The sequence below is a fragment of the Nipponia nippon genome, unplaced genomic scaffold (assembly GCF_047370975.1).
Source record: "Nipponia nippon isolate SJK-2023a ecotype South Korea unplaced genomic scaffold, ASM4737097v1 scaffold_1, whole genome shotgun sequence".
NCBI lineage: Eukaryota > Metazoa > Chordata > Aves > Pelecaniformes > Threskiornithidae > Nipponia > Nipponia nippon.
In genome coordinates this window covers 31,573,261-31,589,794 of record NW_028262290.1, presented here as the reverse complement: position 1 = coordinate 31,589,794, position 16,534 = coordinate 31,573,261, and the positions used below count along the sequence as shown (strand labels likewise).

Genomic DNA, 16,534 nt, shown 5'->3' with positions numbered 1-16,534 from the left:
TAGTAATGCTCTGTGGCATCAGCAAGGATCGGGGCTCTGGCAGGCTCGGCACCGAACGCGGGCACACGTGAGCCTGCCCGTCCCCGGCAGCCGGCCACCCGGAGCAGAGGCAGCAGTGACCAGATCCAGAGCAAGAGCTCATTGGATCCGTGCTCCTTAGACTCAGCCGTGCTGGAGAGTAAGATGGCTTTGTTTTGACTTGAAAACTGAGATGTATCATGCAAAAGCCCATTGACAAAACAGAGGCTATGCCCAGCTCTTTTAGCTCAGAGGTAATGACATGCCAATACGCTAGAAGATCTTATGCATATTGACATACAAATGAAAACTTGTAGGTTCATGTGTTGCTTCATAATCCCTGGTCTAGTATTGCCCAAGCGAAGAGCTCCTGAACAGGAGTAAAGCTTACCTAGGCCAGCTATGCAACCATAGCACGTGTTTCATCATGTCTGCCTGGTGATGACATGGCTGGGAAGGGAAAACCACACTTGTATAACAAGGAAACAGAAACAAAGCTGTGCTACCTATGCAATTTTTCTCATCCATGCCTTGGGGGTGAGTAACTATTATTCATGGACTGCTTTAATTTTTTTCACAGCTGGGGATAGGCTGAAGAGTAAAATGTGGGCTGTGGTGCCCAATTTTCCTGGCAGTTTTTTAAGGCTTTCTTAAGAGGTAATCTTGTCTAGAAGAAGCCTACCAATTAGAGAAGGTACTATATATACACGATATGTCTGTATGCTAGAAGGAAAGCGAGATCCTCCCTTTTACACAGTAAAGCAAAGTATAGCGCTATCAGATTGGGCTCCTTCCAAGTTAAACGTATGGGCAGTTTAATGAGTAAAGGTCTAGGGAAAAAGTTACACCACCTGTGCAACTTGATCAGCGATATGTTGCAGATGAGGAGGTGGTGGTGCTCTGCCCTGCCCAAGCAGCAGGTATTATGACTTCGAAAGACAAAATATGGCTTGGCTTGCATGCAGTGGGTAACGCTATGGCTACGTGAAGAGAAACCTCAAACACTGCTGGCCACAGCTTCCCAACTCTCACGTCAGACGAAGCATCACTGCACAACGCATACTTGCCCAAAGGAGTAGAACGAAGCTCTCTGTGCACTCTTTTGCCTTGGTCCTTTTCTTTGCACTTGGTAATGAAGGACTGTAATACCCTCCCCTCCTACGGGATGCAAGGGTTTGACTACCTCGGGAAAACATTCACTCTGGCAGGCCCAAGCTGCCAAGGTGGTGGTTGCTCCTAACTGTGGCTACGTGCTTTCCGTGCAGCTAATTTCCACGGAAAAACTGACACCTCTCATATTGTAAATTTGATTCTCCTTCTCTTGGACAATGTATAGTCTAACGTGGAAATGAGCAAAACTTCAGAGAACTTCAGCTGTCTGTGCTGAAACAGTAATATGCGGCATAGGAACTGAATGCTTTCCCTATGAATACACATATTTGCTGCTTCTCTTTGGGTATATGTAGAGAGAAGAGGAGACTACACACACAAAACACATCTGACCGTGATGTCAGCCTGAAACCAGGCAGGAATTGGGATTTATAGAGGCAGAGCCCCATGGCCCAAGCATCTCTGAATATCTGACCATTTTATTTTGACTCCCAAAGTAGGGAGCTGCATTCCCTCACCTTTGAAATATTTGACCAATATATACACTGTACGGACATCGTAAAAAAACGATATATTTTGTAGCCCAGTCTGCTTGTAGCTTACCCAGAAGGATACATCTCTGGTCCCTCTAGTTACTTTATTTGCTATGTGCGATACCACAAATTTCAGCACTATCCTGTTTCAAAGAAGTTTTGAGATGTGGCTTTGACATTACCACAGCCAGTAATCTATATCATGGGATTAATTTGCAAAACATTAGACTTTTGTAAAAATTCAGAGAGATCTTTCACTGTATCCTAACAGTCTGCATTTCAGAAAAGGGAGATAAGATTCTCTTTTCTTGTTATGTCTTCTATGAATTTACATGCCTAGACCTGAAAAATTTGTAAGGAGAATAAATAAAAACAAATGACTTGTGGGAGGATTCAAAAACATAGCAATGTTCTGTACAGGTAGGTAGCTGGATCTCCATGTACTTCAGATCCAGGAATACTGTCTCACCACTAGATGGAAATAGTGGATTTTACATCTTCTGCTGCATTATCAGCACTTATACCTGAATACTATTTGCATATCATAAGACATCTGCAGGCAGCACTGCAGAAATGGGGATCCGAAATTCTTTGCTGGCATGCATGGAGTAAAGGCAAAATTTCTGTTTCTAGAAATTGTCCCCATTTTACAAGGCTTCCTGATTCCTGAAGGATGATTCAATTTGGTCTCTAATCTAATTGCTTTTCATTTATCCTTTCTGTAACCAGCCAGAAAAGAACTACAGGACAGACGGCATTTTGGTTCTGCTACCATGAATTAGGTAGTAAACATCAGCCTAATTTAAAATTTACTCCAAAGCCTCTTGTGCAAGACCAAAAAAAAAAAAAAAGATAAAAGTGGAAGAAAGTTGAAAGTCTTGTCTTTCAGTGTACCTGCTTAATGACAAAAAAAGCAACGTGGCTTGCTGCCTTATGAGAAGACGCTATAGCATTGTTTACATATTAAAAGCAAACATATAGTCAGAGAAGTGGAAGGTAATTAAAGGCAGCTCAGTAGGGATGGATAGTTAAACGGAAGGATTTTTTTTTTTTAAATCTCAGTTGAAAAATGAGCTGATTACTTAGTGTATGACAAATCTGACCTTTTCTAGAAAGTATTGAACCTTCAAACTGATTCAGTTTAGCTCTATTAAGTTGCATCACTGCAAAGCGTAAAGGGGAGAATCCTCCTTGCACCGTAACATTTGGATTCAAGGCACCTTCTCATGTGAAATGCTGGAACCAGCAGAGACCTTGCTGTCTTCTCTGGTTTTGACACCTCAATCTCAAACTCCTCCACAAAAGTACTAGCAAAGAAACATAGCCACAGCTACTGCATCAAAAAACTCCAGGCACTAGGCATGTCTTTGGGTTTCTATTTTTCTGGTGAGGAGAAAGTAGCTCTGGGTTTCAGCCAGTCTGACACAAGACCAAAAGAGGCAGAGATTGGCATAATGCTGATGGTGGAAACAAATCTTGAGGGTACATTAGAACTGGGATTTCTGTTGTGACAGAAATAGCAGCTTTCTCACAGAATGTGACAGTAAAGCTCTCTGCTCACCTGACAGAATTTGACAAAAGATTGGCCCAGCCCTCACGGGGCCTGATAACGGCGTATATTTTATGACGGTATGCCTGCGCGAGTGTGCAGCAGTGGCAACTGCTGTGTTTGCCTTTAAGAAGTAGGATTTAGGACATCACAGTTCAATAGGGACTAAAACCAAGGCACCAATTCTGCATTTTTCCAGTGCTAAAGCATGAGGCTGCATTCAGACTTTGATTTTTCCGGCGTCCTACAGGTACCTCCATTAGTTCTGGATTCTGATTGATCTTGTTTGCTACCTGATCACTGTGTGTATGTAACAGGTCTGCTCCCAGGTCAGCAGCAAGCTATGAATTGCTGGAGTTCAGTATTATGGGATGTACCACCGGGACTTGGGGGGATGCTGGGAGGGCCTGCAACCAAACCCGATAAATCGTTTTGGGATGTTGGCTCCTTATTGCTCTGTCTCTGTGCCACATGATGCCCCATGCTTGCTTGTTCCTGAATTACCCATAAAAAGCGTGATTCATAATAAATGGCATAATTTAGGATTCGGACAGCAAAAAATTGCTTGGAGCCCAAATCCTGGAGTCTGGTTTCAGGACCACATGGGTGCCAGAGCACAGCGCACTGGACTCTTTCACCGCAGTAGGTGCCGGGTGCTTGTTTGTGTCCGAAGAAGCCTTCAGGCTGCGACATCCCTTGGCGGGATGGCTCCGCCGGTGTCCCACGGTTTCTGGGCGCAGCGGGGAGCTGCGGGCCCGGGGTGCAGAGAGTGTCTGCGTGTGTCAGTGCGTGTGCGTGTGCGGGAGGAGGGCGGGCAGCGGCGCGGCGTGCCCGCTCTTGCCGTCGCCGCCGCGGGCGGGACTCGCCGGGCGGGGGCTCGGCGGGGAAGGGGCCGGGGCGCGGCGGGCGCCCCATTGGCTCTCCCCGGCAGCACATGTCGCCGGCCCCGCTATAAAAGCGGCGGCGGCCCCGCTGCAGCCCGTCCTCCTGCCTCCGCGCTTCCCCAGGGACACCGCCAGCCCCAGCGCCGCCGCCGCCGCCATGGCCATCGATGCGTTTTTAGGCAAATGGTGCCTCGTCTCCAGCGAGGGCTTCGAGGAGTATATGAAGGAGCTGGGTAAGGAGCCGGCGGGGGCCAGGGGGGGATGGAGCCGCCGGCCGGCGAGGCTCTGTCCAAGGTCCGCGGCGGGCGCGGCCCCGGAGCTGGGCGGCGGCGGCGGCGGCGGGGGGTGATGCCGGGATGCTCCGGGGTGCGGCACCGGGGAGGGAGCGCCGGCCGGGAGCAGACCCTTCCTCCCGGGATAGCTGCCGCCTCCGGCTCCGCGTCCTAAAGATGTCGGCAACCCTTTTTGCACCGTAATCGCCGGGAGGCAGGTGCCGGCGCCAGTAGGCGCATTCCCGCCGCACCGTGCTGCGCCTTCCCTGCGGCCCGGCCGCCCGCTCCCACCGGCAGCACCCCAGATTATCAACCGGTGCCATCAGCCCGGCTGCGATTAGGCCGGTTTGCTCCTCCTTTTCCGGGTAATGCCCCGGGGCGGGGAGCCCGGGCAGCCCGGGGCGGCGGGACCGGCGCTGGGGCCCCGGCCGGGGAGGCGGCGGCGGGCGGTGGAGGCTGCACGGCAGCGCTGCTGCCGGGGCCCGGCCGGGCTGGCAGCGCCCGGGGTGGCCGCACACAGACCTGCTGAGCCTGGGCTGCCTTCCCGTGAAGTCACCTTGGGTGTCTCCTCAGGAGAAAGCCAAACTGGATCGGCTGCCTGTGGGTAACCGGCAGCTGACTGCACTGCCAGGGGCTGTTTGTATTCTGTGGTTAGCACCCTTGTCTCAGGGGATAGTCCTGGCTTGTTATCCCCACTTCCAGGTTGCTGTACGTTTTACAACACGGAGTTACTGAATCAAGAACAGACCTAATACCAGGAGCCTCCTCTGCAAGTTCAGATTTACCACCGCCCTGTGAGCATCCTGGCCAGCGGGTGATAGACACCTTGCAGTGTCTGTGTAGCCCAGGAGCTATCATTTTCTGCAATTTATTCACTGCTGAAAGCTAGGATACTTTCTCATGAGGTGAAGGATGCGGCCATGAATGTCTTTGGAGGGAGGAGAGGAAGGAATTTAGGTCTTCCACTCTTCATGTAAAATACAAAAGGCATCACTGCATTTACACTCTGCAGACAGCGGTGGCTGTAATTGCATTTTGTGAGAGGCCTGACAATATGTCGTAGTTATGATGTGAGAAAGCCTTCTGGACTGAGCCCTTTGGGAGACTTGGGTGGAGGATATTCAAGAATTTCAAGCTCAGCTCAGTTCAGCCACGGATTAGGATGCCACGGCGTTCACGTCTAACAGCCAGGGCTAGGCATATGCCAAACTGCAAGTTCAAAGTAGAAAATAAGTGCTGCAACTGCAGAGCACCTCCCATGTGTAGGCAGCAACTGAGTGTTGTTTGTTTGTTTTTAGATCGCAATTTTAAAAGAGTCACTTTTCCTTTTTACAATTGCAATTTAGGCAATTAAATTTACTCCAAGTCATATTTTAGGAGCCAGTCCTTTATTGGATGTCACCCTCGCTGACTGCTTAGGAAACTCTCTGCCTTTGATCCTATTGATGCACCATAAATGAGATTCTGCAGATTCTGCTGTCTGTCTAAAAGAACATTCGAGGATAAAGAAGTTTGAATTTCGCTCCTTGCCATATGGAAAACATACGCGGCGGCTTATCTCTGTTTAGTTGGATTCCAAGGCGTAGCTGATCAGATAACTCACTGATTACTCTGGACTGGATGATGGGAAAAGGGTGGGTGGGTGGGGGTCACTGTGACAATAATTTCCAATTCTGGTCAGAAAAGCTGGACTGAGGAGGACCGGTTTTTGCTCTGCAGTCTCAAGCTTAAGGCTTAGTCCTGGAATCTCAGTTGAGTCTGGAGAAGCAGTGGCTGGGAAGTACTTTGTTATTTCCACCTCCCAAACTGCAATCTTTGCTTTGTGGATTCAGCCCTCACCCGGGTATCCTGTACACTCCGGGGGAGTGCTGTGTCCTTACGTGACAACCTTTTCTAACTACACCATCTGCAGAGCCCAGGCACTCACTGACTTGGTGGCACTTCCTGCTCCATCTGGTTGCTTATAAATTCTTGGTTTGGATCCGCACTTTCCAGTTTGATGGATTCATGTTTGTTGCCTGACTACCCTCTTATTCCTATCTTCGGCCTTCAGATCAAAAAGACTCAAGCAAACCACCCAAACGGTGCATGCAGGGGCTGAGATGAGGCAGGGTGAATCTTTTTTGCTGAAGGGTTTTGAGGGCTGCTCATCCAGATGATGAATTTTCAGTCATTTGCAAAGCTCATTTCTCTCACGGGTCCTTTTTGTGTGTGTGTGCGTGCGTAAGCACTGATTTGCATGGTAGTGGTTTTCTAATTCACAAGTCCATGCTTTGGATACAGGATGTAGAAGATAAACTTATATTAAAAACTGCGTGTTTGCAATTGTGTACAGAGCGATGGAAGAGTATCTCTTGAGTAAGTTGAAATAAATATGCAGGTGGATTAATCTGTCAACTAAAAATCATCTGTAGAATTTTTAAAGTGTTCAGAACTTGAAGGGAATGATTTTATATTAGTTTAAGCTTTTGTGCTTGTTTTCCTGTTTATTGTTTATTTCTGTTTGTAAAAATTCAACGCTGAGTTTTGGGACCTCTGCGAGTCCTCTACAGGGCAAAATAGTTTTAACTAACTCCCTGAGGAAGCGAAAGAATAACGCTGCAAATAGGCTTTTTTTCCTTCCTCATCAGTGGATAATTTAAAACATCCTCTTTCTTTGTGGCTCTTGAGCTTTGATTCTCAAGTGTACTTAAGTGCCTAATTAAATGGGAATTAGGTGTTTGAATTCTTGTGTGGCCCTAAGCCTTAGGGTTTAACTGACTTTGTGACACCCTGTGCCTCTCGCCTTGCAGGTGTGGGTATGGCCATGAGAAAAATGGGAAGCATGGCCAAACCAGATGTTTACATTATTAAGGATGGGGACACAATCACCGTAAAAACAGAAAGCACCTTCAAAACTTCACAGTTCAGCTTCAAGCTTGGTGAGAAATTTGAGGAAAACACATTAGATGGCAGGAAAACTCAGGTCAGTATACTAGACTTTCTACTGAAAAAACACAGTTCTTTGGGTGTTTTACAGATGGAGACGCTATTTAAAAATCAGTTTTGACCTCCATACTAACAATGCTTTATTTCATGAACAGCTGTCACTGTAAGTCTCATTGAAATAAATTCTTTTTTTTTTTTTTTCCTGGATTAAGCAACTTCCAAAGAGGGAATATGCTGAAACCAATAATGTCTTGTGTATTTTGTTGTTTTCAATTTGTAGCAGAAGCATTGTGTTAGTAAAACTAACAGCCCTCTAAATCCATGTTAAAGCCAAATGCCACTTCATTTGAAGCCTGTGGAAAAAAAATCCCATTGATGTTTAATCAGAGGCAATTCAGCCCTAGGGTTAACCTTTCCGCTCGTATTTGCATAAGAAGAGAGCCTGGTTCAGTGTGCAGTGGGATAACAGACACACAAGGCATACATGTGAATCACAGTCCCTAATCTCCAATTTTAGAAGGCAGAGAGCTTCTCTCTGCACCAAGTAGGGAGAATATTCATCCAAAAGGAGGTTAAACACAAAGAAGCCCTCAAATATGTCTCTCTCACTTCCTTGTGTGAGCGCTCTCTGTGTACCACCACCCCCGCCCCCCCCCCCCGCCTCCAGCCACACGCTAGCATTCATATTGCGATAATAGTATTGCAAGATCAGATAAACGTTACACAAAAGCTCAAAGCCCATGTACAAAGAGATGAACAGAGAACATCGTCTGCTCTTGTTAATTGAAATTGTGCATGCTGTCAAAGGTCTGCCTGATGCAGGAATGTGTCAGAGCAGTGAGTGAACAAGCAGTGAGCTACTGTAACAAGAGGATCAATAAAACATTTAAGATAATATCCTGGCTTTGTAGATGTCAATGGCAAAACTACTACTGAGTGAGCTGGGGTGGGAATTTTTCCTTTGGAATAAGGTGTTAGAAAACCTCAGTCTCTGTCAAATGTCGTGGGTAAGATATTGATGTTCGGGTTCTTCTTTCAGACCCTTGTCAGCTTAAAAGATGATGGGTCATTGATTCAGGAGCAGGAATGGGATGGCAAGAAGACCATAATAACACGGAAACTAGTTGATGGACAATTGGTGGTGGTGAGTTCAGTCCTGCTTTCTGATCCCTGAGTGCTGCTGGCCTGAAAAATAACTCTAAAAGAGCTTTTTCCTTATAGTCTGTCCTGAAGCAAATTAATAAATCCATCTCTCTGTCTTCTAGGAATGTGACATGAATGGTGTCAAGTGTGTTAGAGTCTACCAGAAAGCATGAGGACATCTTCATGTTCAGTGGGAACTTGCTACAAACAACTCAGTTCAGTGGACAGAGCTCCTTTACACTCTGTATTTTCCTTTTCCCTGTTTTCTAGTATTTCAATGGACTGAGTAGCTGAGTGCAATCCTTTTTAAAAGCCGTGATGTAACTATTATGTAACTATTCTGAAGTTATGAGGCTATTAAATAAAATTGTCAAATATATGAAGTGGAAATGTTGTTACTGTAGTGGAATTTTAAAGTGAGGTTTTATAAAAACTCAGTTTGGTTTTAGGCTCTACTACAAACTGCCTTCAGGTCAAGATAATGCAATATATGGCAACAAACAGTTAATAGCAAGCTGAATTTTGACCAGCATCCTTAACTGCTAAGGTAGTAAAATCTGAAATAGAAAAAAACATTCAGCGTTCAGGCTTTACAGGTGTTTCTAACTTGCTGTTACAAAGAAAATAGAATTGGGTGGGTATAAGTAAGAGAGAAGCTTTGTTGGTGTTTAAGTAGAGGAATGTATTTTGAGGGGTTAGTTTGTTTTTTCATGTTTCAAACCCACAAATCTCTTATCTGAAAAAATATATACTGGTGAGCCAGTGGACATGATAAACTTAAGCAAGCACATACATGCTTTACTGAAAGGAAGCCTTATTTTGAGAAGACTCTTTGTTTTCCTAGCAAAATTCTTATTTCCTGTCTAGTAATATTCTAAAAATTCTTAACCAAAGTTTACTGAAATACTGCCTAAAACGTAAAGCCTCATTTTATTTATTTTTTTTTTAACTGGCTTGAAACACCTAGCAATGAAGTTTGTATGCTTTAAAGTGCCATAATAAATATTCAGAAATATCAGTGTCTTGAGTATTACTTTTACACTGGGTGGGAAACGGAGCCTACAATGCTACTATTCTTCCAAAGAGATGTCAGATCAGACAAAATTAAAAAGGTTTAGGTGAATTTCTGTCACACCAGACAAACGTCCTAAAAGTGAAACCGTTTGGCAAGAGGTGATGGGGAGATTTCTGTCAGATTCAGAAGCCTGGGGGATCATACAATCGCACGCTTCTAGTTTGCAGCATCAGTTGTTGCAAAATCCATTGCTACTTCAACCCTACTGATATTTTAGCTGCTCAGTGCATTTATCATATTACTGAGCTTACCGTAATAGCAGAAAAGTCTGTTCTTTTATGGTCATCCTATCAACCATGGAAAATTATTTTTCCCATAATTTTAGACTATTTATCCTTTTCATAATTTCCTGACTGTTTATGAGTCATCCCCTTTACCTGTGCCATCTGAAAGAATTTATAGCTGGAGCATATTTCTTAAAATTGTTTTTCTTTTTTTTAATGATCTGTATAAAGGTAAATATTTTTTCTGGTCCCCTAATGCTTCCTTTTTAAGTTAGGCAATCTTCATATCACCTTCATTTAGTATTTTTCCTGACTTTAATGTAAACCCTGCCTGAATATCTATGCTGTCTTCTTATACAGGACAGTAGCAACAGATTTTTTTTGTTATTAGGGGAAGGACTCTCCCCATAGAAACAATAGAAACAGAAAATAAACTGATCTGATGAGGAACCTGGTATGTTGTGGTTTAACCCCAGTCGGCAACCAAGCACCACACAGCCGCTTGCTCTCCCTCCCCCACAGTGGGATGGGGGAGAGAATCTGAAGAGCAAAAGTAAGAAAACTCATGGGTTGAGATAAGAACAGTTTAATAATTGAAATAAAATAAATAAACATAATCAACATAATAATAATAAAAATTGTAATGAAAAGAAAAACGATGAAAGAGAGAGAGAGAGGAACAAAGTCCAGGAAAAACAAGTGATGCAACTGCTCACCACCCACTGACCAATGCCCAGCCCATCCCCAAGCAGCGATCGCTGCCCCCCGGCCAACTCCCCCAGTTTAAATACTGAGCATGACGTCATATGATATGGAAGAGCCCTTTGGCCAGTCTGGGTCAGCTGTCCTGGCTGTGCCCCCTCCCATCTTCTTATGCACCTGGCAGAGCACGGGAAGCTGAAAAGTCCTTGACCAGTGTGAGCACCACTTAGCAACAACTAAAACATCAGTGTGTTATCAACATTATTCTCATGCTAAATCCAAAACACAGCACTCTACCAGCTACTAGGAAGAAAACTAACTCTATCCCAGCCGAAACCAGGACATAAGTCTATGATCAGAAATATACTAAATAGTAGCAGAAGAATGGGTGCAGCAATCCACAGCATGATATGAAAATCCTGCCTCCCTTCCAAAAGAAACAGCATTACTGCTTTAAGCAGGACGTTATGCCATCTTTGGGGTCACTGGTCTCTCGCTGCTGCCTGTTTACTCTTCTGATACTGGGTGGTGTTAATTGTTTATCTTCATTTGAATGGAAAAAGCTTCCAATGTCTTTTATAGGACATCCGTTTTGATTACAATGAGATCACTTCTTGTAAAACAAAAGGCAGAAGAGTATCTTTTTAGAGTGATTTCCTTTGGAAACAAGGCTTATAAAGTCTGTGTTTACGTGTGCGCGCTCTCTGATTTCAGCCACATGTGAAGTAGAGGCTAGAGGTCCCAAAGATAATTATTCTTCCACAAATGTCATGAAAATAGGCAGCCTGATGAAGGGGATAGACCATTAAAGTGCTTTGATGATGGAAAGACTACACATGGAAGTGACACTTTATTTGACTTTAAATGGAAGAAAAACATTTTAAGCCCTCTTGGCACACATAAGAAGTTATCTTAAACACAAAAGCTGACCAATGGTAAGATGCAGATCAACAGGAAACTGGAATTCTTTAGAGCTAATTCTCCAGAACTATTTAGGCTCACATATTTATTTGCTTTATTTTGATGTTAGCATCAGCCTGTGTTGCTGGTAACTAACTTCAATGTAAGTAAGTCTGCTGTGACACGGAACTACCATATACGCAACCTGTTTGTGTTAGATTAGACCATACACTTAAAACGACAATTGCTTTGTAGTACTGCAAGCCAAGATTTATAATGCTCAAGACTTGAAAATATAATTCACTTCCAAATTCCTTCTATTTGCTATTATACATGCCAAAAGTTTTACTCTTCATGAAGTGTGTTTACACAATGTTCTCATCAGTGTAAAATAACCAATTGTCATGAGATTTGAATAATTCTCTGTAGTTCACTATAGCATATAAGATGGCAAAAGAAGACTTCTGAGAACAACTGAAAAAGAAGAAATGATACATTATCCAGCCAGGACTGCTTTATAATACTACAGAACTATGAAATAAGGAGACAAGTTTTGTTGTGAAATTTTAGTGCATGTTTTTGAAAATATTTTGGAGGGATAAAAGAAACATGTTCAGCAAACTGAAGCTGCCAGTAAAACTTGCTGAAAGAGAAGCAGTTTCCTTATCCACTCCAACACATGAACATTTAAAGTCATGAGCAGTGTCCAATTTCTACCTCTATATCTCACTGTCTTCTCAAATTGGTGTAGTTCTGCTGTTTCCATAGGAGGGGGTTTTGGGGGGTTTGTTTGTCTGGTTGGTTTTTTTAGGTGGGTTTTTTGGGGGGGTTGGAGGGTTTTTTTTGGTGGTGAACTGGGGTAAAGGAGTAGAAAATGAAGTTGTTCAGCAATTTAGATCTGATATTCTACCACATTAGGGAAACCTCTTGCCTGAGCTTTCCAGGAACACTAATGAAACAGCACTGTGCTTTGGGGAGAGCGTACTGGCTCTATACAATGCTCAGACTATCAAAGATTTTCCTGTTATGGTTTGGTTATAAGATTTATTTCAAAATTGTTATCCTACTCTGCCTGCAGTCTCTGCAATTAATACTGGCCTTTCCTCTTCCTCTCCCCTCCTTAGCTCACACATGCACTTCAGATCAAAGTTTTTTAAAAAACAAAGTCAATGATGGGAAATCTCTCAGTTTTCTGAGGTTATGATCCCACTGTTAGCTGTTAGCTGTCAGCTGTCCTAAAAAAAGGCAGTGATTATTTCTTCAAGTGTGGAGGTCAAGTGTTGCAAGATAGTTTTCTCTGCCAATGGCTACTTGGGCAACATTAACTGCGAGACTCAAACATCCAAAAAGAAAATGAATCATTGAATAGGCACTCTATTTTTTTTTCAGGTTAGAACCTAAAAATCTAGTATTGTTGATTCTAGTGAGTGCAAACAATAAAAAACCTTATCTACTTCTATATAGTATTATGTCCAATATATTCTGTTGTTCATAAAGCAGTCCATTCAAAGTAACTCTTATTAAAGTCAGATGCTGAAAATAAGTGCCCTGTAAGTACTTATCAGGGCCCCAATGGGCCTTGACCATGGGGCTTCCCCTGACCCCTGCCCATGAGCCCAGGAGCCCCAGGAGCTCAGCCTGGGGTGTCAGCCTGTGCCTGAGCTAGTTTTCAGAGGGTCAGTCTCCAGCTCAGATACCTGCAGATTTTACAGAAAAATTCATGCATTAAACTCATTTCTATGAAGGAAGTGCCTTATAAAGGGCTTGTATTCTACTTAAAGTTGTTTTACAAAAATAAAAGCAGTAATGGAGGTCAGCTCCAATCAAGCCTTGTTGGTGACTCCTTCCCTGCCTGAGTATGTGCTAACACAATGCATGGATTAGAAACCCTTTGCACTATGTTGATTATTTGTGCTTGTAGGGGAGAAAAATCCCACACAGTGTAATAGTGAGTTGTTAACATATATTAATTATTCTTTGATGCCTCATTTCGGTTCCATTGTTCAGCCCTGGGAGGATTTAGCACTATTTTCATAGGTTTTGGAGACAATCCAGCATCTGTGTAAACACATTTTTGTCCCATGGCTCTCCTAGCTTTGGCTTTTCAGTCCTTGTACATCAAATTAAGATTTTGTTGACACTTCCCAGAATGGTTTTACTTCACACTGTTATTTTGGAGGAAAAGGAAACACTATTAGAGACCCTGCTCCCAAGAGTGAACTTGGCTTCCTTTACAGCAAAAATGTTTCCAAAATCAATTCCCTCTACCAGATGGTCTTAATTATATTCTGGAGACATTTGTGGGTGAAGTCCATTATAGTTTCAGAAGAAATGTAAAGTTTCAGCAGAAATGCAATCCAGAATCAGTTTCAGATTATGTCCTGCAAAAATCTACTGAATCCCAAATATTACAGTTGAGACTTTAAAATAAATAACACATTTGTCATTAATCACAGATGTACACTCTAAAATTAAACACCAGAAGACAAGTATCCCACTCTGAGGACCATGCATACTGCTGATCTAGGACTGGACATTTGCTCCCACACGCATAGCATCTGGTTCCCTCGGAAATTCATGCTTGAATTCAATGAGTCTACCTTCAGAAAAGGCATTAGCTAAGTATGTATCTCAGTGTAGTGAGCACTGCAGTGCAAGTGTCCAACAGAAAATCAAGGGGCTGAGTGCAATTTTCAGTTTGGGCTGGTGGTGCATGGCTGCTGCACACCCCAGGGGCATTCTTGCGCTGTGGCTTGATGTCTTCTGGGCCCATCCAGTATAGTCCTGTAGGGTGAACAGCAAATTTGAAAACATAAAGAATAGGGCAGCCTGCATCTCTTGACCTCAACAGCAACCTTGAACTGAGACCAGAGAGTCCATGACAGGGAGTTTCTGGAAACTCCTGGAGTACAAGGGCTCTTTGGGTACATGGACAGTTGAGCTGAAGGCAACTCAGACTGACTCCTTGCTCTAGAAATTATGGCCAGGCCTTGTGGTGGCTTTGCAATTTAATTCTATAAGTAGCCCAGTGAAGCAGAGGTTAGGAATTACGCCTATTGCAGAGTGCAATTAAGGCAAGATATCATTAATACTTTCCATTTGCAAAACATGTAAAGCAGTAACTGATACTGGGATTTGCTCTCCGTGCTTTCTATTGTCTCATCTCCACTCATTCTCCTAAACCACCTTGCTTTGTATACATTTAATTGCATATAAATAAAGTTCATAAAATGGGATGTTTCTATTATTTTATATTTATTTTTTTCTCTTGGTGAGAAATATTATAATCATATTTGGTTAAACAGAGGAACCATATTCCACTAATTGTGCAAAAAAAAAAAAAAGATTATTCAAACAATGTCCCCAGTAAAGATATGCAGCTTGTATTTTCATTCTGCATCTCTCCAAGAGAGGAAGCCAATTGATTAAAACAGGAATCACAGATGCCTCAGTGGCTTAGCATCTTCAGTCCCTTTTCCCCTTCTCATGTATTTGCACAATACAACTCATGCTTATCTGAGCCTACACGTTATCCCTTTGGGTGTTCACTTTCTTCATGAAGATTCTTCTTTTTTCCTGTTATGTTTAAGATTATCAGGTCTCTTGGATTCAGATTCTGAGCATCCAGCTGGCGTGATTACTGGAATAGGAATTAAGAAAGATAAGAATAAATATAGCTGCATCTTGTCCAGTGTCTCCTTTTTTTTTTTTTTTAATTTTTACTTTTTTTCACTCTTTGTTTTTTAGCACCAAGAGAATGAAGAAAACTAAGTGTATAGCTTTTCCCTCTAAATACATGCGATGTTATCCATGGCAGCCATCTTGAAAGTCTGAATTTAAAGTAGTATATGCCTACACAATATTAGCCACAGATTTAACTGGTCCCACATGTACTTTGTTCTTATGCTTGTGCTGAAATGGTTTTAAGCAGAATTTTCTCCAGTAGCTAGTCAGTATAGCCCTGATCTAGAAAAGTAGATAGATATGTGCTTTCCCAGAAAGCAATTCTCTGCTGGATTGAGTTTTTTTTTAATAGTGACAGTGTTGTCATTTTCTGAATGTAACTTATGATAACCAAATGAAGTAAACAACTTAATGTGAAAAAATCTGGTTCCTTTATTAATCTGTCAGCTAGAGCTCTATGGACCTGGAAGAAGTTTGATCATATCTGGATGGAACTGGAACGGAAGTTTCAAGCTAGAACTTGAAAATTTGTAGCTCAGTTTTCACTGGTTCTGTCTTGTTGCTATCTTAATTTACAGGGTTCTGAGATTTTCCCTCATAATTTAGATCTTTTCCTAGTCAGTTACTGACATCTGTCATACATATATTGCTTTGAGAAGTCACTCAATGATATCCTTCCCTTGTGGTCAATGTTTAAGACACTGTCTGTAGAAGTTTCTCAACTTATTTTTCCTCATTGGGTCTCTAGAGGAGAGGGAAGGAACAATTCAGGTTAATTATCCTTTGACATAATATGTCCAAAATAATAAGTCTGGGAAGAAAGGTCTCCCCAGAGATTTTTGCCTGTTAAAGAAAACACAAATCTGAAACATTACCTATCCTTGGAAAATAAGTGTACCAAACCTTTTGGAACATTTAAAAAGTCTTAGATAAAGCTCTGCAAACTTAGGTCATCAGCCATAGCTCCCATTCATGTAGGTAGTGACTTATTTGGGACTGTTTGGATATCCCTCCTTGTGAGTAAAAGTACGGTTTGTATGAGAGGTTGTCCAGACGTCTACTGGAATTTCCCTTTTTTCCAGCTGATAACTATTTTTGTCACGTGTGTCTTTGTTCCACTGTGATCAACTATTTTCTTAAAGATAAAATCCATTTTTTTTCTCCATTTAGTGAGACTTCTCTGGTCCTGTTGTACTCACAGCTTTAAATTTCAGGAGATGTTTGGCACTTTTCCATAATTTCTTCTATAGATTTTACTAGAGAGCTAACTGCTGCTTTGAGGCTGAAGCATATTGCGCTGAATTTCTGAGCTGGATTCCTGTTAAGATCAAGAGCTAAGCACGTTTATTATAGAGGCACTGATGGTATCTTATGAAGTGACAGCCTTCTATATCAATGGAAAACCTTGCATTACTTCAGTAAGATTGGTTTAGGCTTTAGTAAGTGAAAGCTAATATTAGAGATCAAGAATGAATGACTAATTTTAAGACATGTTACTGACTCTTTAAAGAT

At 42.6% G+C, this 16,534-nt stretch overlaps 1 protein-coding gene across 1 annotated transcript; it reads left to right on the top strand.

Moving 5' to 3' along the window:
- The first annotated feature begins 4,053 nt into the window (after positions 1–4,053).
- LOC104018692 (fatty acid-binding protein 5) lies at positions 4,054–9,455 on the top strand. The gene is made up of 4 exons (XM_087750876.1): positions 4,054–4,327; positions 7,159–7,331; positions 8,334–8,438; positions 8,560–9,455. Exons 1-4 carry the CDS (start codon positions 4,252–4,254, stop codon positions 8,608–8,610), a joined length of 405 nt encoding a protein of 134 aa, XP_087607002.1. The 5' UTR covers positions 4,054–4,251; the 3' UTR covers positions 8,611–9,455.
- The last annotated feature ends 7,079 nt before the right edge of the window (positions 9,456–16,534 follow it).